The sequence below is a fragment of the Notothenia coriiceps genome, unplaced genomic scaffold, assembly GCF_000735185.1.
Source record: "Notothenia coriiceps isolate Sejong01 unplaced genomic scaffold, NC01 NC01_scaffold00004795, whole genome shotgun sequence".
NCBI classification, from domain to species: domain Eukaryota; kingdom Metazoa; phylum Chordata; class Actinopteri; order Perciformes; family Nototheniidae; genus Notothenia; species Notothenia coriiceps.
Window position 1 is genome coordinate 496,287 of NW_011337496.1, and position 25,148 is coordinate 521,434.

The following is a 25,148-nucleotide window of genomic DNA, read 5'->3' on the forward strand; positions in this document are numbered from 1 at the left end:
ACTTTGCAATTATGTGAACCCACAGTGCTGCGCTCGATCCTGGGATGGACTAATACTCATCAACTTGCCCTTTGAATGATTACATGCTAAATCTCTGTGTTCTGTGAAAGACAGGCGAGGGAAAAGTAATCAAAACATCTCACAGAAAAGGATTTCAGCTGTTCAAAATGTTTTATTGAGCTTATGTTAGGACACAATAGTAGTTTAACAGTAAATGCAAAACATGGTGAAACAGAGCAAAAAGTAGAGAGACTCATAAAGTCTTTAACCTGATTCGGTACTGTCTGTTTCAAAAAAGCATTAGCTACATTAAACACAAGAAGCTACTTGCCGTACCTGACCAAGAAAGGTTGTAAAACCCCTAAATCAGGAAATGGTGCGTTTCAATCCTTATAGAAATCAAACACGACTAACACGAATACTTCTGCAAAGTGTGTGATTTTAAGTTGAAAACATTTCACTGATGTAATTGAGTTTATATTAAAAACGTATCTTTGTAAAATGCATTAGCATCATTCAAAGACAAAAAAAAGCCAGATGTTGAAACCAACTGAGATCATAATACAGAAGTCTATAAAGGGAGTCACTGATACGGCTAATTGCTGTATAACCTAAAACAAACCCAGCTTTTATAGTGTTTGCAATGTTGATTTCCAGGTTAAGGCCCTTTTTCCAAAGTGAGAAGTGTTTTTTTTTCTCCCTGTAAATTCATATTTACTTTAAGTGTGTCCAAGTTTATTAGTGCATCGTGTTCAGCCTTCAGCAACGTGATCCCTTGAACTGTTTAAACTGTTCTTTATAAAACAACCATAAAAACACAAGATTGCATCACTGCAAGCACCTGTTTTGCTTTGATGAATAATTGCAGCCTACAGTTGAGTATTTTATTTGAGAGAAAAGAGCTTTACAAAGTTTCATTATGGCTGCTGCAGGCAGTGCAGAACTCAATTTAAGTCAGGGGGATTAGGTGTTACCCCAAAGGGATCCTCATTCTCTATAAAATAAAAACCTGCGCAGCTGCATTTCCTCTTTAGTGCCACGTGTGAGCTGCCATCTACCCATCTGTGAGAAGTCTTCCACTCGCCCAGCTGTGCTGCTTCATCCTGAGAAGAGCTGCCAGCCAGCATCCTACAGCCCATTAGAGAGAAGTGAAGCACTGAGTGGATGACCAGTTGCCTTACAGCACGTTAAAGTGTTTGTTCCACATCACAAACGTTTTTTTTTTTATTGTGTTTTGTTCTGAAGTGTGGGACGCTTTTTATCAAGCTGCCAAAAACCATTGAGGCCCACACTATTCACTCTTATGTGAGAACAAATGTCTCCTGAGCTGTTGCTTAAAATGAAAGTCTCAGTGAAATGTGTCAGCGTCTAGAGAAGAGACCTCAGCTATCCTGTCTTGACTGACTACTTCCCTTTTTTTTCAAATCAGTCCAGCCAACACAGGGGCATGGTAGCTGAAATTGCTTTTTTATCCCCAAAATGCCTGGAAGGTTTTGTTAAAAAGAAAACTGGAAATGTGGCTTTTCTGTCGTATCTGTCTCGCACCTCTGCCCTCATGATGGAGGGGGACAGATGCCCTGCAGTGCAAAGGACTTTCAGAGGTCGTAATTCACCTTGACCAAAAAGAAGCAAGCATGCACACACTTTAGAGGAAACACATGAAACTTTATTTTTGGCTGTGTTGAATCTAATATTTTTAATGACTGTTTCCTTTCATTATTCACAAGCATTTTCTGAAAACTGTTAATCCCATCCAGCTGCTGCGTTTATGACTGTTCTGTTTTCTTGTTTCCTTCTTTATTACTATGTTTACTGAGTACCTTACTCTGCTTCTTAATGTCTGACTGCTGTTTGACATAGATGCGGATTATGATGAGTGTGTCTTCTAATGTTTGCTACAATGCCAGTATGTACTGTATACATGCTAGGAGGAACAAGTAGGTTGTGACTTTTTCGACAGTGTATTTTTCTATGTCTCACTGTGTTTCTCTACAGAGACATGTGCAGTGAACAATGGCGGCTGCGATAGCACATGTCATGATTCGGTGACGGGAGTCCGCTGCAGCTGTCCTGTCGGCTTCACTCTGCAGCCGGACCGCAAGACCTGCAAAGGTAAACCCTGCGCCATTAAAACCACACCTGTCCAGATGTCTACAAATTCATCCCAGGATCATCAAGTTATTTACGCCCTATCATTGTTTTCCAACCACTAGTGCTCTGTCAATGTCTATATCCTTAGTGGTGCCACCAATCTTACACTGCTTTCTGCTGTTTAGCTGCATATTTTGAGTAATATTCTGTCAAGCAAACTGTTTTCTTGACAGTTTTTCCACTACAGTACCATCCTCCTGTCTGGAGTTTGACGGGGCATACTAAACTCAAGGAAACTGCATACTGTAGCAACTTTCTTTATTAAATAAAGTATACAAAATGAACTCCAAACTTTAGGGTGAAACTTAGCATTGTGCTTACAGACAGGGAGTTAATACGAGGACAAAATGTGTTTCCAGGGTTTGAAATCTGTCAGCCTTTAACAACTCGTAATGTTACACTAACAACTCTGATAAAAGTAAATTGGCTTATATTAGTTTGGTTTGAGAGGAAACAAGAGAAAAGCAAACCCAGGCAGCTCTGGCAGGAGAAGACAGGGGCTCGCTGGAGGCCAGAATCTTCTGAAGAGCGGAGACAAGTAGAGCAAGGAGGGGATTATTTTATACCATTTCAGATCCCTTTATTTCAACCAGATGATGAAGACTCCCTCAAGAGACAGACGCCTTATTTGTGATGATGATTAAGAATTAATCAGAGCTGCAGCCAAACTTGCCAAGGCAGAGCTCCCTCCCACACATGGAGGAACACATGATATATTGATATTGATTGGGTATTGGCCACACAAATGAAGAGTAGAGTATCCGGAGGGAGATGGACCGATGCTGCATCCCATTACAGCCACACGCAAACTGATGTTATCCATTCTGAAGGCCATTAAGGAAATACCTGAAGCTAAATTCCACTTTCTGACTCTCATGGCAGTCTTACCAAACAACTGCTTTTTTGAATACTTCAATAGTTGCTGCACCATTAGCCAAAGCTCTCTTTGTTCTTACGTATCCACCTCACTGAGTAAATTCTCTAAGAGCAGCTATAATCAGTATTTGTATAAGACTAACATCCATTAGGTGGACAGAAACACAACTCCAGTTTAATGATAACGTTGATCATTAACTTCTGGATATGTAAATAGGTTATTATATAATTCATCAAGAAGATACATTTGTCAGTGCTGTATTTATGGCTCGTTTCCTCTGCGTCCATTCCCTCTTATATAACAGGTTAAAGTTAATTGTGCACTCCTTTTAACTCAATGATGGTCGATTTGATTGTGCTTCTACTGTTTTTTTTCACAGACATTGACGAGTGCCGTCTTAACAATGGTGGGTGTGATCACGTGTGTCGAAACACAGTGGGCAGCTTCGAGTGCAGCTGCAAGAAAGGCTACAAGCTGCTGACCAATGAGAGAACATGTCAAGGTATGTAGCCCCTTTGATAACCTTTTACCAGCAAATGTTCCTGTGGACTACCTGAGAACATATCCTCAACACTTACATTCTTATAGATTCTGATTTCTGCATTGATTAGCATGAATGATCAATCCATCTTAGTGGCAAAAGTATTCTCTCTTCAGCCTGCTGCAAAGAAGCCATATTTGGTGGTAGCCATCGCTCAGCAGGAGCTGGGAGGACTAGCTGCAGAACAAATAAAGAGTTTGCCATGGCCGAACACAGGTGTGGGGAATTAAAGCTCCAACTCTTAAAACCTCTGGTTGTTGCGTGAACCTAGCCACTGCCGAAACATCTGGTGAAAGAAGACCGACAGGCTAGAGCTGCGAGGCGAGCTCTTGGAGTGGAAAAACAGATGACATGCTATTTTTTAGTTCTCTTTTCTTTATTGATGTGGTCGATCAATATCCAGCCTGGTACACATCATTGTCATGCAATGGGTTTAGAGTTGCTGCACTGAATCACAACACTCTGTACACAGTTCTAAACGTCTTATGTCTTCTGTGAACATGAACTCTGCAGCCACTTTGTTGTCGCTTCAAATCCATTTCTGGTGCGACGCCTTTCTCTCATTTCTTAGATCGGAACAATGCAGAGTTTATTTTGCCAAAATAGCACAGATAACTAAAAAATGTGGTCTGCACGTGTGGGAATGTAAATGACGGTTTGTTTTCTGTGGCACCATGCCCTACCTAACATCGTCATCGTGAGCTGTTTGGGTGCGCAGGGGCAACAATGTTGTCCTTGTTTGGTGATGTGTGTTTTGTCTGGAGCGAAGGGTGGTGATAAAGCTCACCTCATCTCTCGCTGAGTGAGGTGTTGCCAGGCTCTCACTCACACACACACACACACACACACACACACACACACACACACACACACACACACACACACACACACACACACACACACACACACACACACACACACACACACTCCACACTGCACAGTCACCTGTCTGCCCGCTATCCTCTCCTCTCATTCCTTACATTTTTCTCCCCCATGGAATAAGAGTTGGGCCAAAAGAAATCTGAAATGCCTTCAACACAAAGTGAACTATATTCTAATGATGATATATTTGAATTCAAATCTGAGAGGGATTTAGAATTGCAACTATCCAACTCACAAGAGACAACTTTAAAAAAGAAAGCTGAAAATCAAAGCAGCAGGGGCCAAGTCAACTGGCTTGGGAAAAGCTCCAAACACTTTTTATTTGACTGTGTATGTTTATTTTTGTTATTTATAATTCATGTACATAACATTTATTTTCTTATGTGGATGTCTTACTGTTTATGAGACCATCCTTCCTAAGTGCATGTCCCCCCTTTGTAATGCAAGTTTTTTTTTAAAGTTTCAAAGCCCAACCAGATAACCTTTTTTTCTCCGAGTTCACAGAATTCCTTCAGAGCCACAAAGACAAAATACATCTGTTGTCATTGGCTGATCTTCTTGTGCAAAATCTTTGGAGTGTCTGTTTATCTATAATCCCATCATGCATCTCTCTTATGAGCATAAATCCAAAACTGGCGGATTAAAAACATTAAATGTGACCTGCAGCAAACGGTACAGCACTCGGTTTTTGTTAATAAGTACTTGTGCTTGGCGGTGGGTAGCGGTGTTTTGTGACAGCGGTGACACTTAAAGAGACGTTTGCTGTCTCCGCGAGGCGTTGAGATGTGTAAACTGAACTCTGTGTTTATCTTGGTTTAAACAGTCATGGTGTTTCCCTGCTGTCAGTGGACCATGGCCCATAAGTCAGGACTGGGCATGTCTGCAGAGCCCCTGTCAGCATTCCTCCACCTTCAACAATCTACCTCTCACTCCTAATCCACATGAGGGCACTCAGCGAGATGTTCAGATGCTGTGTTTTCTCCAGTGGGAACATCCACCATAAGGATCTAATCTGTTTTGTAAAGAAAACACTGACCTTTTCTAGATTTTAGCCAACCTCATTTGCCTCCTTAGAACTTTGTAATTAGAAAAGGTGGAGGTTAATGTGACGAGTCCTGACGCAGAGATCAATCGGGTGCAATGCGTGGGCAGATAAACAGGGAGCTAAGAGAAGAAATAATGAAGGGAAACTCTGAATTGTTATTTGCAGTGGAAGTGGCATGACTGTTCTCATCTTTCTAAGTTTCCAAGCACTTAATGCCGGCGTGCCCTCCCACTGCATACTTCACCTTAGCTGCCCAGTTAATGAGTGTATTACTGCAGGAGTCCCAGATGTCTTCACACATCTAATCTGTAGCGTGGCACCACACAACACAAAATGATATAATGATAAGTTACAGATCCACTACTGGCGTCATTTATTACAACTTTTTTTTTAGGGTAAACTGAGTCACCACGCCTATTTCCCAGATGGTTACAGACCCTATGTTTTAAATTGTGCTGAGCTAAGTTTATGCTCAATATGCCAACCAAAAAAACACTTTCGCAATGCCTCATATAGCGTGTGCAAACCCCTGCTGCTGTTATGAATCTCCTTGAGCCATTAAATGGGAGAAAGAGTGAGGACTGTATTTTGTATCTTTTAATTGTTTGCACTTTAAAATTCTCCATATAAAACCTTGCATCTGAAAAAACACACAAGAAAGCACATTTTCATCTTTTGGCTCTCACAACATGCCTGCCACGTATTAACCTGTGCTGGTCTGCACTACGTACAGCTGTATTGTACATGAAGGAATATGCCAAGCATGAAACCATATGTGGATATTTTGTGCAATGCTATGCAAGATTTCTGGAGACGTTTATCTGTCTGTCTTCATGGTTTCTTCAAGGTAACCCATTATTTAACTAAACGCCTGTAATTGCTGTGAAATACCTGCCTCGTGTGTTTGAAGATAATATGGCATAATATTCCTGGGAAAATCCTACGAACCTTTCTTAAATTAGCCAATTAGACATCCAGCTAAATTGTAACACATCCCAGTTTTTCTCCCAGCTTGTGCTGTCTGGGCTTTTTGCTGACATTAAAGAAAACCAAATGTCAGCCATCTCGTATAGCTTATATATATCTAATATCAATCCTCGTGGTCTTTGAGCTGCTGACATTTAAGCGACTTATCAAGATGCAGTTGAAAGAGAGCAAGAAAGCTCAAAAAAGACAAGAGAGGCCAGTTTGTTTTCAGAAAGGCCAAAAAGAGTAAAAGCAGGCTTCTGCATCCCACATATTTTGACTAACTACGATGATTGTTGTAATGTTTATGTCCTCAGAACAAAAGAAAAATAGGCAAATGATGGTATGGTTAAGAGGATAAAAGGGGAAATGATTGGCAGATTCAATGTGGGGAGAACAACAGTAATTCAGCTGCTATTATCAGGTGAAGAGCGGACTTTCTTTTGGCTCCTGCTGTGGTCCCTTGTTATTTCAAAAACACTTGGAAAATTCAATTTCAGAGCAATCGAAATGGACAACTGAATGACATCAAGAGGCCAGCCACCATACAGAGCACCAAACAGGAGACCATTCTTTTTTTGTTGTAACATGTGATTTGGACCTTTACAATTCATGACAAAAGATGAGAACAGAGAAAGGAGGGTGGAAGAGTCCTGTTTCAAGATCTTTTTGTGATTTGTTGGACTGTTTGAGAAGTTTCTAACAGCATGTCTTTATTTTCTTACAGACATCGACGAGTGCTCTTTTGATCGCGCCTGTGACCACTTCTGTGTCAACTCTGCCGGCAGTTTCCAGTGCCTCTGTCATAAAGGCTTCATCCTCTACGGCCTGGCACACTGCGGAGGTGAGCAGCACTCTTCTCTACGTCTTCCTCCTGTCCATCACTCTCCTCTGCATCACCTCTTTGCTAACCTTACATGAGTTGCTCTAATGTTTCTCAGAAATTCATAACTACACTAAATAGATTATTATTGTTGATTTAAAGTTTCGCTGATAGTTTAGTTGAAATTCACTGCGATATGCTCTAAATTAAAGCGTCGTCAAAGACATTTTAAGCTGATATCTACAAAGCAAACTTTATTTTATGTTTGGTTTCAAACTTTTCAGGCATTGCTTGGGGCATGGTTTGAAGCCATGCTAGGGACCTGGCTCTAGGAATGTTAGTCAGTATGTCTCAACAACTAGGTAGATTCAGAGATAAATATAGATTTTTTTCAAACATTTATGGTCTCCAGGTGATGAATCCTGAAGCCTTTGGTGATCCCCTTACTTTTCCCCTAGCACCACTATGAGCTTAATATGAATAGCTTTGAGTAAAATATCTTTAGAACTGTTGAATTGATTACAGTGACATCGAAATTCCTCTGGATTATTAGTAGTAACCTCAGTAATGCTTTACCTGTCATATTAGCATTGCCACGTTAGCAGTTAGCTCAAACCACAAATACACAAGTGCACAAGTACAGTCTCAAATTGCTACTGTACTGTCTTGTTGTTAGTCAACCTCACTACCCAATTTAAAACATATTGAAAGCTAATCCATCAAGGTGAACATTTAATTTACTCTGTAAAAAAATGAATTCAACACCGTGTGTTGTTAGTGTTCATCTTCTAACCTGCTGACTGAAAGGCCCCTGCATGCAGCTACATTCTCAAACCATAATTAACTGTAACTGAAATGAGTGATGCATCATTGTTTTCAGGCCAGTTTTTAGGTCTCTGAAAGTTCCTTATCGAGAGAATGAGCTGAAATAGGTGGCTGGCTGGAAGGCAGGAAATCAATCTAAGAACCTTTGCTACACTTCGCAGTAATGTGGAGGCGACTTGTGTTGTAGTTAATGGACTCAAACTTGAAAAACCACAGCTATGGTCCTTCAAGGTGGAGTGTGACCATGTTCATCAAACATTAGCAGGTACAGTACTCTGGTATGGAACAGATAGCAGCAACAGCCTTGGGTGTCTGAAGGTGGTGTGTGTGGGCGCGTCACATCTGCCTGGCAGGCAGCGAGAGGCCCACAGCTCATCAGGGTGCTGCGGCGGCCCTTTGATGGAGTGTGTATCACCAGTTAGAATCTGCTGCTGTCTTCAGCGCCTCGGGGCCTCACAGTAGTTCTGGGAGTGACGGAGAGAGACAGCATATGCACTCGAAATACATATCTTTGCAGTTATTTGTTCTGTGTTTTCTTCTGCCTGTAGTCTGACAGGTCTAGTGATCAGGAATGTTGCAACAGAATGTAGAATAAGGAGTGAGACTGGAGAGCGGTAACATGAAGATGTTCATGAGGTCTGCACAAACACAACAGTGCAGATAGTTACACCCTGCCACCTGAGGACACACTGACTTCTTTTTTTTTTAACAGATACTTTCCCCCCATGTTTCCTGTATCTAATAAAGGTAACAAAAACGACTTGAAATGGTTGGTTCCTGGAAGTGCCACATGTTAAATTCATCTTCTAGTATTATGCAATCAATTAAAGTGTCCCAGCAATAACATTTTGAAGCAATGCTTCATGAGATGGCTGTAATGCTGCTAGAATGTATTATTTGATTATATCTCACCCCCCACCCCCCGTTATTTCTGGTCAAATAACACAACATTTATATTGAATGGGTGTAGTCCAGAGGCTTTCAAAGTTGAAGGCGGGCTTCAAAGGGGTTTCATGGGGGGATCAGTGATAAACATTACATTAATTAAAAGAAGATCAAATACACATAACATTTGGCTAAATAGATACAGTCGTTTTGAGGAACTGTTTTTCATCTTTCCCAGAGTCAGAAACTAATAAATGCCGCAGGACAGACCTTAGTTATGTATTTAGGTTTAGTCTGAAATGATATCAAACAGCTATATCATAATCATGATCCCATAGGCATTGAGAGAAACTAAGCAACTAAACTAAGGGGGGATGGAGGTGTCTTTTTTTCCAGGCTCTGTCTGAGGGAAGGTCCACCGTCTCACACTTTTAAAACCTCTGGTCTAGTAGTAGGTTCATGGGAGCTATTCCCCACACAGGCGGCTGTATTAGCTGTCAGTCCAGGTAATAAAAGCCCCGGGATTGAATTTGTAGGGCTTTTACTCACATGATGGACTATGATCAGGCCACGCTGAGCTGGAGAGAAGATGGTCAGGCGTGAGCGACTCTCTATACCATTGTTGAGAGAGAAGCTGATGAATGATTTCCCATCGCTTTTCATCGGCGCCGTCGAAACTGTTAGATAACCCTAAAGATTTATGGCCCTCCCCGTTGTACTCTCCCACTCCCAGCCATAACCAAGGTTATGTTATGACCTGTGTGGTTTATCAACTGAAATATAGCTGTCAAACAATCTAGAAAGCTGTTCTCAGTGTTAAACAATAGACTCACCCTAAACAAACCCAATTAGGTCAGTGCCCTGCTGTCGAGCATTGTGCCGAAGTCTGTCAACATTCCTCCCAAGTGAGAGTTTATTCAGCGACTCTCCCTAGAAAAACAGCCTGCTCATTTTTGCTTATCTGGTAGGAAAACAGTCTTGTGAGTAAACACTTTTTAAGTATTTTTTTATTTAACTCATTCGATCCAACCAGCAATAGAAACGCTGTTTTCTGATACTGAGACATTTATGTGTAAGTAGGTCTGAGAGAAAGACACAAGTTAAACCACAAATAGTTTAAGTTTATTTAATCTTGTTGGGTCAAATTCTTCTTAAAAACGTACATTACGTAGTTGGACTGGAAGTTGCTGATGCAGATGAATAAGCAGGAAAAAGCGTTACAAATGTAAAGCTGGCAAGATTTTCCCATGAACTCCCCAACCCTTCTGAGAAATTCCTTACAAATGACACAAAGCAATTGTTGAGTCTAAATGTCAATTTTGTGTCTCCTTTTATTTCCTTCCCTGACTCATCTCTGCTGTCTCTGTATCAGCACGCAGAGAAAAAGTATTTGGAGGAAGGTCAGAAGACATCTATTTGGTTTCACTTCAAGCATGGGAGGAACAAAGATGTTAAAAATACAGTTGCTGGCACTTCCATCAGACTTTCATTACACTTCTTTGTCCTTTAAATTAATTGCTTTGATGCAGAGGATAAGCAGCGCACCTCTCACAACATTTCCAAGCAGCTCTGGCTCAACATTGCTGTTGATGAAGTCATCTTCTTTAGGGAGTTTTATTCAGGGTGAATAATTGAATGAGACAAGAAAGAGCATCTCATATCAGCGGGCCAGATCATCAATCACTGCCATTATCTCCGTCTCTCCCGGTGTCGCCGACGCTTGTCCGCAGCCTGCTGATCCTCGGCTCTACCCACTAAACTCATTTTCAGTCTGGCGTCGATGGCAGCCAGCCTGCATCTGGATCCCGGATGCTTTTAGTGGTTTTAGCTCAGCGTGCGTTTGAATAGGTGATTATAATTTACGGCTCACCACAAGTCCTCCTTACTCAAGAGCAGAGAGGTTTTGACCATTAAATTGAATGTGGCGACATCAAATGAAGAATCACTTCTGTTTATACGCATACACATTAATCTTCCTACAATGTGACGCTGTGACAGGATGAAGTGATCTGACCCCTGAGGAACTCCTCTTTCACAGCTGTGCTCACAGCCCTGTTTCTCTTTCATTGTACTCGACCACATTGACTCCAGATCCTTTTTACGGACCACATTGTTTCTCACTGTTTCTGATTTTTGGATGAAATCCTTTTCCTCCCTTATTTTATTTGAGGTTTTAGAGGGATGGGCCAGATAGACAACATCTTCTTTTACTACATATTGGTCATTTCATATCTTAATAACGAAATAGATCACGATACTGCACGTCTTCTGGCTATTAATCAAATAAATGGTCAATATGAAAAATTCAAACAGTTAAGCTTATTTTTGTATATTCTTATTTTATTTAAATACATGACATACGAAAAAGTATATTTTCATTCAATTACCTTTAATTGATATTCCCTCAAAATATGTTGCTTGAGACTATTAGAGACATTTGACTTAGTATGTGCCTTTATTATTAATCTTGTCCTTAATATTGTGTATTATATCTGTATACTATATGTATAAAGATGTTTTATCAAATGCAATGATCGCTCGGTCATAGTAGGTTTGAACAATTAGGGCTTTTTAGAGACCAGCCGATTAATGTCTACATATTTATCCCCAGATATTGACGAGTGCAGTATAAACCATGGAGGATGTAAATATGGCTGCATCAACTCTCAGGGGAGCTACGAGTGTACCTGTCCTCAGGGACACAAGCTGCACTGGAACAGGAAGGACTGTGTTGGTATGTGGCAGCACTGCCCCCCTGTGGCTCATTCACTCACTCACACCCAAAGCACATCCTCATGCACTTTTTTTCCTCACTCTCAACTTTCTTTGCCAACAGTTTGTGATTCTCTGTGGGTTTTATTCTCCCTCAGAGTTGATGAAATGCCATCTTGGATTGCTGTCACCAAAAGCCACTCTGACCTGCAGCAAGACGGGCAAGAAAGAGAGCTGCTCACTCACCTGTGCTTCTAAGGCTCACTATCTGGCAGGTATGTTCCCCACAGTGAGCGTGCGATCACAAAACACCACACAATAAATCCGTTTTTATTAAAATCCCTTTTTATTTGTGTGTGATCTTTGCAGAGTCTGACAGCAGCTACTCAGTGAGTTGTGGTATCCCCCTCCTCAGAGGGAAGTCTTCTTCCAGGCTCAACTCCAGCAACAGTCAGAGCTGCATAGGTTCGCTGCCATTCAGATTTCTATGATCAAACACTTTCCAACAATCAGTCAATTACAGATGGTGTGCCTGGTGTTGCAGTGTGCTCCTACCCACTGTGCTGTGTTTGTCTGTAGAGACTCAGGCCCCTCCAGTGAAGCAGACGGCTTCTTTTAAGATAAAAAACGCCAAATGTCACCTTCATCCGAGGCTTACGGGCAGGACGGAGGACAGAGGACGGACCCTCGGACCAGGTCAGTCTAAATCTGTACACATATACTGGTATTTATAGACATTTAAGGCTGTATACAGTTTACAATTAACCATTTTAATCATTTTTCAAACAAACATGCCTGTAAGGTTTTTCTGTTGTTCTTTGTAGTATAAATGTATATTTTATATATATCCTGGTCATACAAAAGGTTCATTAAAGGACATAATATTCCATCTTGGTCTCAAACCTCATCTATTTTTGTTATGTTAATTTAAATTATAAATTACAAAGATTTTAAAAGTCTATGATGAATTCAAAATTAATTAAACCTTTTCCAATTGAATTTGAATTTGTAATAACTTTCCAAGAAATGATGTACATTTACTCTTAAATATAAATAACATTAATCGTTACTAATATTTAATGGGGATTTACTCATGTATGTTCATGTTGTCCACAGGAGGGGGGCAGCCCTGCAGCAACTGCCTGGTGACGTTTGTCAACCTGAGGTGTGACTCCTCTAAAAAAACGAAAGGCCGACGGGCTCGAAACCCCTCCAACAAAGAAGTGACGCGAATCACTTTGGAGCTGGAGGCTGAGGTCAAACCTGGAGACACCACAGGTCAGTCCTCTCATTAAATACAACGCCTTACAGCAGTTACTGAGGATGTTACTGTGCAGCCTACTTAGTTATTTCATTTAGCTATTACTCAAAGCTGCAACCTAATTTACAGCAATGTTAGTTGTCAGTGTGTCAACATATGCAGAGCACATTTACAGATTTACTGTGCTTAAGTACATATTTATGGTCCTTTAATGAATAGTGTGCATTCCAGCCTATGTATACTTCTTATCCAATACAATTCAGATATAATATTGTACTTTGAACTCAAGGACAACTATTTTGTTTATTTAGTTAGTAACATTAGCATTTGCTTCCAAAAAGAAGATTTTTTCAGAGCATCTTGAGAAAATGTACAAAATGTATGTATAGTTTTTACTTATTTCAATCCAATTTTACTCATTTAAATCCAATTTAAATAAATAAACAGGGAGTTGCAATCTCAGCTGCCTGAGACAGCGCATGGAGAAGCAGGTGAAGACGTACATCAAGGCTCTGAAGAAGTCCATCAACCAGGAGCGCTTCCTGATCCGAGTCGCTGGTCTGGAGTACGAGGTGGCCCAGAAACTTACCCAGGCTTCTTCCACTCACGAGAACTGTGGGCCGGGCTGGGAGAAGGAGAGTGGCCGCTGTGGTAAGACCGGAGAGCTGGACCGGGAATTAGAGCTAGTTCGCTTTTTTGGCCAAATGCATTAGATTCCTACTTTGAGAACAATGGCACACTTAGAATTGTACATGTTGTAAAGCTATTTAAGAGCAACTTGAACTTTCTTATCCAAAGGGAAATTGTTTTAAAGAAGTTGCAGTAGAAAATAGGACAGAGTGCAAATTGTAATATATGAAATGCAAGGTGCAAACCCATATTATACACAATGCCTAACACGTTAATAGGATCATAGATATAAGAAGTAGCATATTCTGTAGCTGGATAATATCAGGTCTAATCTATGCTGTGAATATCTGCAATACAAGGTTGTGTGAGGTGAAATATACCCTCAGTCACCAGTAGCTACAGCTGTACTCTCTAAGAAAGTTAAATATGACTATTCTGCCTTTTATGATGCCTGCAATGTTAATGAAATGACCTTGAAGTCATATTTTGTGATGGAGTTGTACTAGACCGTACAGAATCCACTCCAACTCCACCTTTATGACCACCATTATAAACCAATTCCATTTCTTTTTTTAAAAGTGAAGTGTGTCCTCTGATTGGAGCCGATGTTTTTCTCAGTCAGATGCTTGTCGGGGTCTTATTACCACGGGGAGCAGGAGCGCTGCATTCAGTGTCCGCCCGGCACTTTCCAGGAGAAAGAGGGGCAGCTGGCCTGTGACCTCTGCCCCGGCAGCGACGGCCACGGGCCGGTGGGGGCCCGAAACATCTCCTCCTGTGCAGGTAGTCCAAATTGTGTTATTGGTCCGACAGTATATTGTGCATTGTGATTTCTTGTCTTGTCTTTTTTTAAGCATGTGTTATATCACTCTGTCAAATTATCCAAATGCTCAATCCAAGGAGAAATGCAAACAGCCTTTGTTCAAATTTAAAGCAATTTATCATCTTCTAGTGGAAACCCAAAAGAATAAGAATTAAACTGAAATTAGCGTAATATGTCTCTAAAAATAAAATAAATATTCTAATCCTGCATTGGGATGGTTTCGTCTGTTTACTTATTAGCAATGTATCATAAACAGCTGATATTGAAATCAAAATAATGAGAGTGAAAAATATGTAATTATTAATGATATTAAATAAAACAACCGTAAGGCAAGGCAAGGCAAGGCAAGTTTATTTATATAGCACTTTTCAACAAAAGGCAATTCAAAGTGCTTTACAAAAAATGAAAGACATTAAGTTAATGGCATTTAAAATCAGTCATTAAAAAGAAAAGTTAATAAAATAAACATTAAAAGAAAAAATAACCGTAAGCACATTAACACACATAAACTCATATTCTTCCTCCATCCCAAACTAAAACTTGTGATACATAATTATGATACGCTACCTTTGCCAAACCTCTGCGTGTTGAAATCCAGGCCAGTGTCCAACGGGCTCCTCTTCCAACGATGGCTTCAAACCGTGTCAGGCGTGCCCTCTGGGCTCCTACCAGACAGATTTGGGACGGACCCTGTGCTTCTCCTGTGGAGGGGGACTGGCCACCAAGCGGGAAGGGGCCAGCTCCTTCCATGATTGTGAAGTCAAAGGTCAGCTTGTGGTGTTTTTACACAGCCAAAAAAGTCAAACGTACTCTAAGAATGTTGCATAACATTCCCTACTTAATGCACATTGTCCTTTCCACCCTGCAGTTCAGTGCTCTCCCGGTCATCACTACAACACCACGGTACACCGCTGTATCCGCTGCCCGGTAGGGACCTATCAGACAGAGTTTAGACAGAACTACTGCATTACCTGTCCCGGGAACACCACCACTGATTTTGACGGTGCCACAAGTGTGTCGCAGTGCAAGAGTGAGTATGAAAAATGCTTTGTGTTGTCAGATTTCTTAAACATGCGCGGTAGACTTATCTTCTTTGTGTGTGTGTGTGTGTGTGTGTGTGTGTGTGTGTGTGTGTGTGTGTGTGTGTGTGTGTGTGTGTGTGTGTGTGTGTGTGTGTGTCTAGACAGGCAATGTGGCGGCGAGATGGGCGAATTCATGGGTTACATCGAGTCGCCCAACTATCCCGGTAATTACCCCGCTAATGTGGAGTGTATCTGGAACATTAACCCACCAAGCAAGCGCAAGATCTTAATCGTGGTCCCGGAGATCTTCCTGCCCTCGGAGGATGAGTGCGGAGATGTGCTGGTTATGAGGAAGAACTGTGAGTGTCTCTCACAACAGTTGTTATTTCAGTGGAATTATAGTGTAAGATAATATCACCATACAAACCAGATTAGTCACCATTGTCCTTTCCTTGCCTCTGAAGGGTCAGCTTCATCCATCACCACCTACGAGACGTGCCAGACGTACGAGCGGCCGATCGCCTTCACAGCTCGCTCCAGACGTCTCTGGATTAACTTCAAGTCCAATGAGGCTAACAGCGCCAGAGGCTTTCAGATCCCCTACGTTACTTATGATGGTATGTTCATCTCATTTAGCTCACCAGCTGTGTCTCTAAATATCCGTCTCTCTCTGCCCTCAGGCTTTTCCACAAACTCATGACATTCTTTTTATGACGTTCCCGGAATTAATGAATATAATGAAGAAGTTGTGACTCAGATGTGTAATAATAATAACTTTATTTATAAAGCATTTTCCGAGAGCCAGTTACACATTGCATAACAAATTGAAACTCAACAGATAGAGAAGCAAAATATTCAAATAATTACAATAAGGAGCACTTTCACTCATTAAAGTGGACCTATCATGCTATATTTGAATAATATAGTGTAGGACCATACCTATAGAAGGCATATTTATACTTTTTATTTTTCAAAATACCAAACAGATCATGCATTTTAGCCATTCCTCATTTCGTTCAATTTAACACTGTCTTTGCATGGGCTGATTCTGTGAGAACAGCACCATCTACAGGCCTGAAATATGTACTACAGCGTCTCCAGCGCTTTCGAACGGCAATGTCCGTGGCTGCCTCCTCCTGATTGGTGGAGTTGGCCCAATAGCCGTAGCGCCACTTCTGTGACGTCATAGAAGTGTTCAAATCTGGATCAGTCTGTATCAGATCCGTTGCAGCCCCTTTTTAAGAGATTTGGGTATGGAGGAAAATAGAGAGGGTTGTGTTTTCTGACACTTGGTGAGTTCCCTGGAACACCGGGGACACATATTCATGTATAAAAGACGTACACAAGTGCATTTTGCATGATAGGTCACCTTTAAATAAGAACAAATGCAGCAGAAGCACTGAACAATGTACGTTGAGGGGAATTTTAATACAGATATAAAGCTAGCGTACCGTGATAGGTAGTTTATCCAGTATGAGAAGGGGTATTTAGATCCTTACTCAACAGATATCTTGAAGTTTAAAGTGAGTTGTACAGTATGATGTATTTATCCATCATTTCTTATTGGAACTAGTTATTTCTACCAAAGTCATGGTCCCTTTGAAATCGGTCTACAATATCTTCTATGGTTAACTTACAGTAAAAGTTACATTGCTTCTGGAAAAAGGTTTTTCTCAGAGCTGTGAGCACTACAAAAAAATCTCTTTCACTTCCTTATATTGTAGAAGTGAGTTGGATACCTCAGAACCTCAAAGTTCCTGTAAGTTCTCAGCGTTTTCATTGTTTTTAATACTCCTGTTTTCATCATTTAGTGAAGTAACTTATCACATGTTTTTTTTATTCAGAGGACTATGAGCAGCTGGTAGAGGACATAGTGCGAGACGGAAGACTCTACGCCTCAGAAAACCACCAGGAAATCCTCAAGGTTAGCAAATGTTTTTACTGTGTTTGTTTCTGGCTTTAATTTCTTGTTGATATATACGACCACCTGTCATACTTGACCACCAGCTTGTGGTGACTCATCAAACCACAAGCTGAACCTTAAAGGTGTTGTCTGTTCAGAAAAACAAAACACAAGACTTGCATTAGTCAGTCGGTACGTTAATAATGAAAAGATTTGCTAATGCCGTCATAAAGGTGTGTAATTTGTTTGGCAGCGTTGTGTAATAGCTTGACATGTAATTCAAACGTATTATTGAGGACGAAAATATGCTAAGTGTGATGTTTACATCCGCCTGTTCTTCCCTGCAGGATAAAAAACTGATTAAGACTCTTTTTGACGTGCTGGCTCACCCAAACAACTACTTTAAGTACACCACTCGGGAGTCCAACGAGATGCTGCCCCGCTCCTTCATCCGCCTCATAAGCAGCAAAGTCTCGGCTTTTCTGCGACCATACAAGTAAAGCTTACACGGCGGCCGAAGCACCGGATTGTGACCCCCTCCCCCGACGCCCCCCCTCCACCTTACAGGCCACATCCCTCACAGGACTTACTAGTATGTTTACGCTCTCCTAATATCCATAAGCTTTGACAATAAACACTATGCAGACCTGAGAAATACTGAGAATGTGTGTTTTAGGTTTGTTGTCAGTTTCCATTCAGCGGGGATGTAGAGTATTTCAGAGGGTTTGGTTTCTGTTGTGCAATGAAACCACACAAAAAAACAAAAGTGCCCATTTCAGACAGTAGGAGTAATGTTGTGTGTGTGGTTTGAGCTTGATAGAGCTTGCTATTGTATTTTAAATGAGCGGTCTGAGTCTCAACTCCTACCATTAAGTATGACTGTAAGTGTTGTGTAACCCTAGTTCCATCTCCAGTGTCTGTGTGCTGTCCTCGAGGAGGAGAGGTTGTTAAATTCATGTCGCAGCTGCGTTCCAGGTCATTCGAAGCCTTATTATATTTGAGCTCTTAGAGCAGTTTCCAAGGGTTTTACTGTTAAAACAGTTAATCTGTGTTTTGTTCCGTCTGTCTAGACTGTACCAGTGTTTTCCAACCTTCAGATTATTTCTGTTGCTCTTCTTTTTTTTTTTTTTAAAGCAAATACAAACAGGGGATAATAATTCCAGGAACATAGTGGACATTTGGGAGATGAATAACAAACTAATAATTGTGAGAGCCACAGAAATGAGATAATGTGATGTCTAGTGGAACATGTCTCTGAGAGAGAGATAAGAGAGAAATGTCTTTGAGGGACATTATGTTTGCTGCTTCTTTTAAAAAGGTCACTTTAATTCTTCAATCTCATATTGTCTGTCTTTCTGATGTACTCGACACTAATAGTCTCTACGTTTAAACTAAAGTTCTTATACACAGTAAGTTGATATTCTCACACTGCCTTTCTGTGGACAACCAGTTTTTATTTCAATCTTGTAAATAATGAAAATAAATTAGACGAGGGTTGAATTCTTTAATCCTACATTTCTTTTGTTACGCAGGACCCCCCAAATCACTTTTGCCCCACCAGTCTCAAATCCAAAGACACCAGTACCCTCTAAAACACACTTTGTTCCGTCCCAATGAAGACAGCTCTTCCAAAGACCGCCCAAAACGGGTGGGTTTCTTTGTTTTGTGCACTAGAATCAGAGCCTGCAATCCTACCTTTTAGTACAAAGTGTAATGATAAAAAAAACTACACCTTAATGTTGGTTACACCCTATTGTGACCCACAACAAAGCTTGTGAAATGTGTTCCAAGCTGCATTCCTGCTAAGACTCATTGTATGAAATATGTATCCGTCACTGGGGCAGAAAATGTTTGGGTTCCAACGTGCAACTAATCTCCTCTTCAGAGGAATACTAAAAAAGTCTGTTAAGAAGTGTAATAATTAAATATGATTTGTTATGAGAACAGCAACCAAAACAGGGTAAAATTGTTAGTTTTTTTTTTATCTAACACTTTGCTACATCGGCCAAGTAGTTAGGAATTGTTGCGACATTTTTCTTGCTGAGAATTAGATACCACTCTTATCTTAACATTAAATGGGAAGTAACAGCCTTCAGAAAGTTAGTAAACCACAAACAATAGAAACAGTTAGGCTGCCTATGTCCAAATTTTACAAAATCAACCCACCAGCAACTCTAAAGATCCCAAACCAACATTAAAATCTTGTGCTTAGTAAAACTCAATGTAATTTGCCGACGGTGCAGGGACTTCCTGGAGTCTCTGCTTTTGTTGCCTCTCAACCTTGGTACTGCATGAAGGACATTCAGAAAGAAAATAAAGTAGTATTTTCCCCCAAATGTAGGGACTATTTTTTAAAACTCATAATCAGCACCACTGCAGTCAAATTGGTCCAAACGACTGCATGGTCAGAGTGATAATCCCAACCACTTAATCCGTACATTCAGCCCTCTGGAGATATGAAATAGAGTTGACCCTTGCGCTCTTATGCCGTTTCCTTTTCCAGGGAGTTTTGTTTTGTCCCCACTCATGTAAATAAAAAAAGTGAGATGGTACACTTCCAATCCTGTACCACACTTTAGGATGACAAAGGGATGTTGACAATGTTGTCAAACTTGAGGGGGATGCTGGACGAAACCATGATTTAATGTTGGTTTGTAATTCCTCCACACAGGCCTCAGTTTATCTCCAGGTATTAGACTCACCCCCCCAAACCAGAATCAGCTAATTTCCTGCAACCTGATACTTTTTTTTTTTTTTTGTATTGTTGCCTTTTAACGAGAGTTTGCTATGATGTATCATAGAGTTGATAATGATATTTGCACTTGAATTGTTATTGCTCATGTAAAGAAATGTCTGGATTTTGTATTGTCTTTTTAAATGAATGGAATTGGTGTTCTTATTTTCTTGTAGCTTGTTTGTTCATGAAATGCTCACTCACCGTTTAGTCTATAGAGATGATACACATAACATTATCAACTGTTAAAGAAAAAAAAACTATGTACAGGAGGTGAATGAAACAAGTTTGTACTTGTCGCTGTCCAAAACACTTATTGAAATAAACATACTGTACTTCAGCTTCATTTCAAATATTTAATGTCTTTACAATGAGTTCATACGAGTTTTATGAGCAAGTAGGAAATATATATTACTATTAGTGCAGGAAGACAGTTTTAAGCTTAAGAGACCATTAGTCCCATCCTCTGGACTGCCGTTTAACCAGGTTGGATTAAATAATGTAGTTCAAATTTCAGCTAGCTTGTTAGCCCCTCCAGTTGGTGCGACTGCGACGTGCTGAAATAAACAGATGGTCATAAGTTTTGTAAAATATATATATTATGAAGAAATTCAACCAAGAATGTATTACTTACGTGTGCATTTAGGGAGGCCAGGGGACCAGCGGCCATCATGACCACAGGTAATGGAGCTGGGGCCGGACATCGTGTACCCCCACTCACACTCGATGGAGAGGTTGTCCCTTTCTTGGAACTGCTTGTTCTGAGCTCTCATCCAGTAGGCATTGGCCACATTTGGAGGTGGACATGATACCTCTGTGGAGAAATTGAAATAAATTCAGAAAAATATATAGTTGCTTAAAAGGTCACCCATTAGGCAAAATCCACTTTGGGAGTGGCATCTTATTTTCATTTAAAGTAAAAGACAGAGAATCAGCACTTTTGAAACAGGGCTGAAACAGAGGGGTTTATGGGATGCTACAATGCATGCTCTTGTGATAGATAGATAGATAGATAGATAGATATATGAGACCTATGACATATTGAGGAAAAACAGTATAATAGGGGAAGTCTGTTGTAACTAAGAGTATCATGAACCTCTGCATTCAGGAGGAGAGTTACTCCACGTCCCATCCTTGGTGCACCAAATGTTCCTTTGTCCAATGAGGGTTCCTGCGCGACAATGATAGCTGATCACAGTCCTGTATGTGTACGGTGGCTCGTGACGGTGTCTCATCTCTGCGTTGGTCACTGTTAACGGCTCCTCACACACCACAGCTGTAAAAAGGTTAAATAGTGTTGGCACAGCTAAAGAGGAAGGGAAATTAATGATCAACTGGCAAATGATGCTTGTTCAGCTCACCTTCACAAGCAGGAACACGTGCGTCCCAGCCTTTACTCAGGCAGTTTCTGGTTGCCTTTCCTACAAGACGATACCTGATGAAAAATTATCAAAAGTCAGAGTTTACAAGATGGAGAAAATCCTGTAAGTGTTAAGAATAACAGTATGTAAGAAAGCAGCGCAGTGTAAGGATCTTCCTCACCCCTCATCACAGACAGCTGTAGCCTTGTCTCCAAACTCCAATCCAGTGTATGTAAAATCTCCATTCATAATCTCTCCTGCAGAGCCACATGACTTTCCTATTGGGGATAAATAAAGGTTAAGTTAACCAGCTCATTGTGACCTTGTAAAATATTGTTTTTTATATTTATTTGCAGTCTATCAGTCATCAGGACTGTAAAATAGGTCTTTAAACGTCTGTTTACACACAAAGAAAGAAATATACAGAAGCCTTATTTGTCAGATTAAGAAAGCATGCACTTAAAAAACTAAATCTAAAATCATTGGGCAAAATCATACACAAGACACATTTCTAGGAAATCCACATGTTTCAAAAAAATTATAGAAATGCCTTTTAAACAAATGGTCAAAAATCAATGGTTGTGCTGCTCAATCAGTCAATAGACCTCTTAATGAGAACAAGAAAAAGTATGATTTCACAAAGGTTGTTCCATATTAATAGTACAATGAAGAGGACAATTCGATAAAAGTGATAAAATAAGTCAGTATATGTTAGTTAAGTCTTTACGTTGACATTTGAACTCCATTGGGGTCCACTGTCCCTCGATACACCTGCTGTATCTGCTGCCACCTGCCTGAACGTATCCGACATCACACACGTAATAGACTTTGTCCCCAGAAGCGAACCATGTCTTTCTGATGTACCTGTCAGCGAGGTTAGTGTTGTCAGTGTTTACCGGCACCCTGCATCCCCCTGCTGAACAGAGAAAAGTTTAGAAACAGAGCTCTTCTTTTGAATAAACTGAAATGTCTCCATACTGCCAAAATGCTGACAACTTGCTTATGTGGTGGAAATACTAACTCACTGCCTTCATTGGGTGACAGAGTTTTGTTTGGTGCAGGCCGGCACTGAGGGGGCAGGGGCTGCCACAGACCACCAGCTCCACACCTGATGCTCTGAGCTCCATCCAGCTGGAAACCCTGACTGCAGGTGAAGGTCACAGAGACCCCCACCCGGTGCACAGACACAGCTCCAGCACTGCTCACCAAGTGCCGGGCCACTGCAGGGGGGGGGCAGGTGACCTCTCCCTCTGAGGAGATTTCAATAGATTTTCTGTTAGGTGATTCTCTAAACATGAGTAATATACTGAACAACCTTAATATGATATCACAATCCTTATTGCATAATGGAAAATGTGTTTAAATGAAATGAAGGATATGCATTGTGCGTCACATGCAGACGGTAATTACTCATTTTTGACAACACTGCCCACTTGAGATCATCTATTAAGGTGCAGCAACTTCACCTTACTGTGTGTAAAGAATATAAATGGTTTGTGGATCATGAGTCTTTAGGGTTGCTCACCTTCACAAGACGGAATGTCACTGGTCCAGCCCGACTTCTTGCAGATAATATAATTAAGTCCTTTCAGAGAGTATCTGTGAACATAAAACACAAATTCAAAAGCTTATTCTGATCAAGTTGTACAGGATGTCAATCATTCTTCTACGTACCCCTCATTGCATACAGCATACGCTTTCTCCCCAATGAATGAGTTCCCTTCATACTGGAACTCTCCATGAGGCAGATCCCCAGCATTGCCACATGATTTCTCTGCAAAAAAGAAAGAGAGAGAGTTGATGGCCAATCACAACCATTGATATGTTGGAAATATTTTCCAAGGCCCATAACTTTGACCCAGTTTATCAGTTAAAACTGTCCTGACTGAGCACACGCACCTGTAACCTTGGCTGCTGTGCTCTCAGTGTTTTGTCTGCCTGTTGGCGTCAGCTGATAGAGGTGTTATGGTTCTATCTTGTTATGCACAATGTTGATTATTTTCTCAGAACTAGCTAAATACTGGGGTAGAGATCTTCAGAATTGGTTTGGCATCTCAACCGTGTGGTCAGATCGTGGCTCATGACAGGTCTTGTGAATTCTCCGGCCGAAGCTCCAAATAAACCACCAGTGTTTGCCATCAAAGCTCCAGCTCTCCTCGTGTCTCTCTGAATCCTGTCTCCAATTGCTTCAGAAATTTCCCACACATTTATGATCTTAACACTTAACCATTTAAGCTCCACACAGATGTGTCTGATCGTAAAAAAGGAATTGGTTATCTAGGATTTGCCTTTTACATCTTCATGTTATCTAAAATAATTGTTGGTCTGTGTGAACTTTCATTATAAAAAAAAAAAGGGATACAAACTTATAAATATCCTTTAATCTCGTGTCAATGTTTGGGTAGCATCTTAATAAAAAGCTGCATACATATTTCAATGTTTTCTCTTGTTTTATTCTAAAGCCAATTGCTTCGCTTTCAGACTTTAAAACATGTTATTGGTTCTATAAGATTTAGTAACCACGATATGTAATAGAATTACATGTAAATGTACCCCATGAGCGCTAGGGGGATACAGTCAGTTTGTAAAATATGCTTTAAATCACATTACTCTAAACGTCTCGTTGAAAACCTTCACAGAAACATTAACATTTAACCGTATATTGACCATTTTAAATGCTAAACTAGATGGCTAAGTATGCAAGGCACTTACTTTGGCATTTCAGAGTCAGTTTGCGCCATCCCCCAGCGACACACTGCAAGGCTCTGCTCCCCCCGGATGGAGTGAAGTCCTCGGCGCAGTCATAGTACACCTTCTCCCCGCTCAGGAACTTCTGTAAGCCGCTGTATTTCTTCACTAGTCTCGCATGTTGGTACTCCGGTGGTGCCGAACATTGTTTTGGTACTTGAGCTTTTATTTTGGAAAATGAAAAGATTTATTTTACATACAAATAACAAATAACAATCTGCAACATTTGAATTATTCTACTAATTACCTGAAACGCCAAGGGCAAATGATAAAAGCAGAATATTCAGACCGATATTCCTCATGTTTGTCGACTGTGTAGTTCCGTGTAAACAAATCCTGCAGGCAGATGACGGATGGAATGGCACCAGCCGGTTCAGATTAAGCAATTTATAGAGGAGGGCTCACAGCGGGAGCAGCGGGGAAAGCACAGCCCACATGAAAACAACAGAGCACACAGGACTACTGCCCTCCAAACACATACAACTTTATTTTTGTTGTATTGCCAACATTACTGTGATCAACCAAACCTATAACCTTCCTATCCGTTTTTTAAACAGAACCCATGATTATCATTTGTCAAGTCTAAGTGAATTTAAATTTCTTTCAGTATTTAGGACAATAGAAACAAAATTATATTTGTGTTCCAATAAGTAAAGTCAATAGAGAGTCAAGAGAATGTAAGTACTAAGACATAGTATAAAGCAGCGGTGCCCAACCTGTGGGCCGCGGCCCTCTAGTAGTCCGCGAAGGCATTGCAAATGGGCCGCCAAATAAAATAAAAAATAGTTTACAGGCTTAAGACACAAACATGGACACATAACAATAAGGAGATGATATTCCCATCTCAGACAACAACAAAACGAAAACAGAAGAAATAAAGATACAGTCAGCCACTTCAACATTTCACAAACAAAAATAGGTTGACAACCAAATATCACCAAAAACACAACATGGCAAGCATG

General features: G+C 40.6%; 2 protein-coding genes across 5 annotated transcripts in view; one reads left to right on the plus strand and one right to left on the minus strand.

Annotated features, from left to right (window-relative positions):
• Positions 1 to 20,417, plus strand: part of LOC104942565 (signal peptide, CUB domain, EGF-like 3) — a 78,972-nt gene extending 58,555 nt beyond the window's left edge. For all 3 annotated transcript variants that reach the window (XM_010767806.1, XM_010767807.1, XM_010767808.1), the window contains 16 exons: positions 1,996 to 2,112; positions 3,408 to 3,530; positions 7,190 to 7,306; positions 11,607 to 11,729; positions 11,866 to 11,982; positions 12,077 to 12,172; positions 12,287 to 12,403; positions 12,824 to 12,985; positions 13,416 to 13,619; positions 14,217 to 14,378; positions 15,017 to 15,184; positions 15,287 to 15,448; positions 15,602 to 15,799; positions 15,905 to 16,057; positions 17,285 to 17,364; positions 17,691 to 20,417. In XM_010767806.1, the coding sequence (XP_010766108.1) occupies positions 1,996 to 2,112; positions 3,408 to 3,530; positions 7,190 to 7,306; positions 11,607 to 11,729; positions 11,866 to 11,982; positions 12,077 to 12,172; positions 12,287 to 12,403; positions 12,824 to 12,985; positions 13,416 to 13,619; positions 14,217 to 14,378; positions 15,017 to 15,184; positions 15,287 to 15,448; positions 15,602 to 15,799; positions 15,905 to 16,057; positions 17,285 to 17,364; positions 17,691 to 17,843 (2,252 nt within the window). In that variant the 3' untranslated portion in view covers positions 17,844 to 20,417. The remainder of the gene's footprint in view (positions 1 to 1,995; positions 2,113 to 3,407; positions 3,531 to 7,189; positions 7,307 to 11,606; positions 11,730 to 11,865; positions 11,983 to 12,076; positions 12,173 to 12,286; positions 12,404 to 12,823; positions 12,986 to 13,415; positions 13,620 to 14,216; positions 14,379 to 15,016; positions 15,185 to 15,286; positions 15,449 to 15,601; positions 15,800 to 15,904; positions 16,058 to 17,284; positions 17,365 to 17,690) is intronic.
• Positions 20,418 to 20,419: 2 nt separating this feature from the next.
• On the minus strand, positions 20,420 to 24,549 carry LOC104942566 (complement receptor type 1). Of its 2 annotated transcripts, none has more exons than XM_010767810.1 (11): positions 24,434 to 24,549; positions 24,151 to 24,348; positions 23,113 to 23,212; positions 22,964 to 23,037; positions 22,464 to 22,688; positions 22,166 to 22,351; positions 21,620 to 21,716; positions 21,439 to 21,512; positions 21,174 to 21,353; positions 20,712 to 20,891; positions 20,420 to 20,634 (listed from the first exon to the last, which is right to left on the minus strand). In XM_010767810.1, exons 1-11 carry the CDS (start codon positions 24,486 to 24,488, stop codon positions 20,603 to 20,605), a joined length of 1,401 nt encoding a protein of 466 aa, XP_010766112.1. In that variant the 5' UTR covers positions 24,489 to 24,549; the 3' UTR covers positions 20,420 to 20,602. The 2 variants fall into 2 exon arrangements, with proteins under 2 accessions (XP_010766112.1, XP_010766111.1); XM_010767809.1 differs by having other exon boundaries at positions 22,166 to 22,354.
• Positions 24,550 to 25,148: the final 599 nt, after the last annotated feature.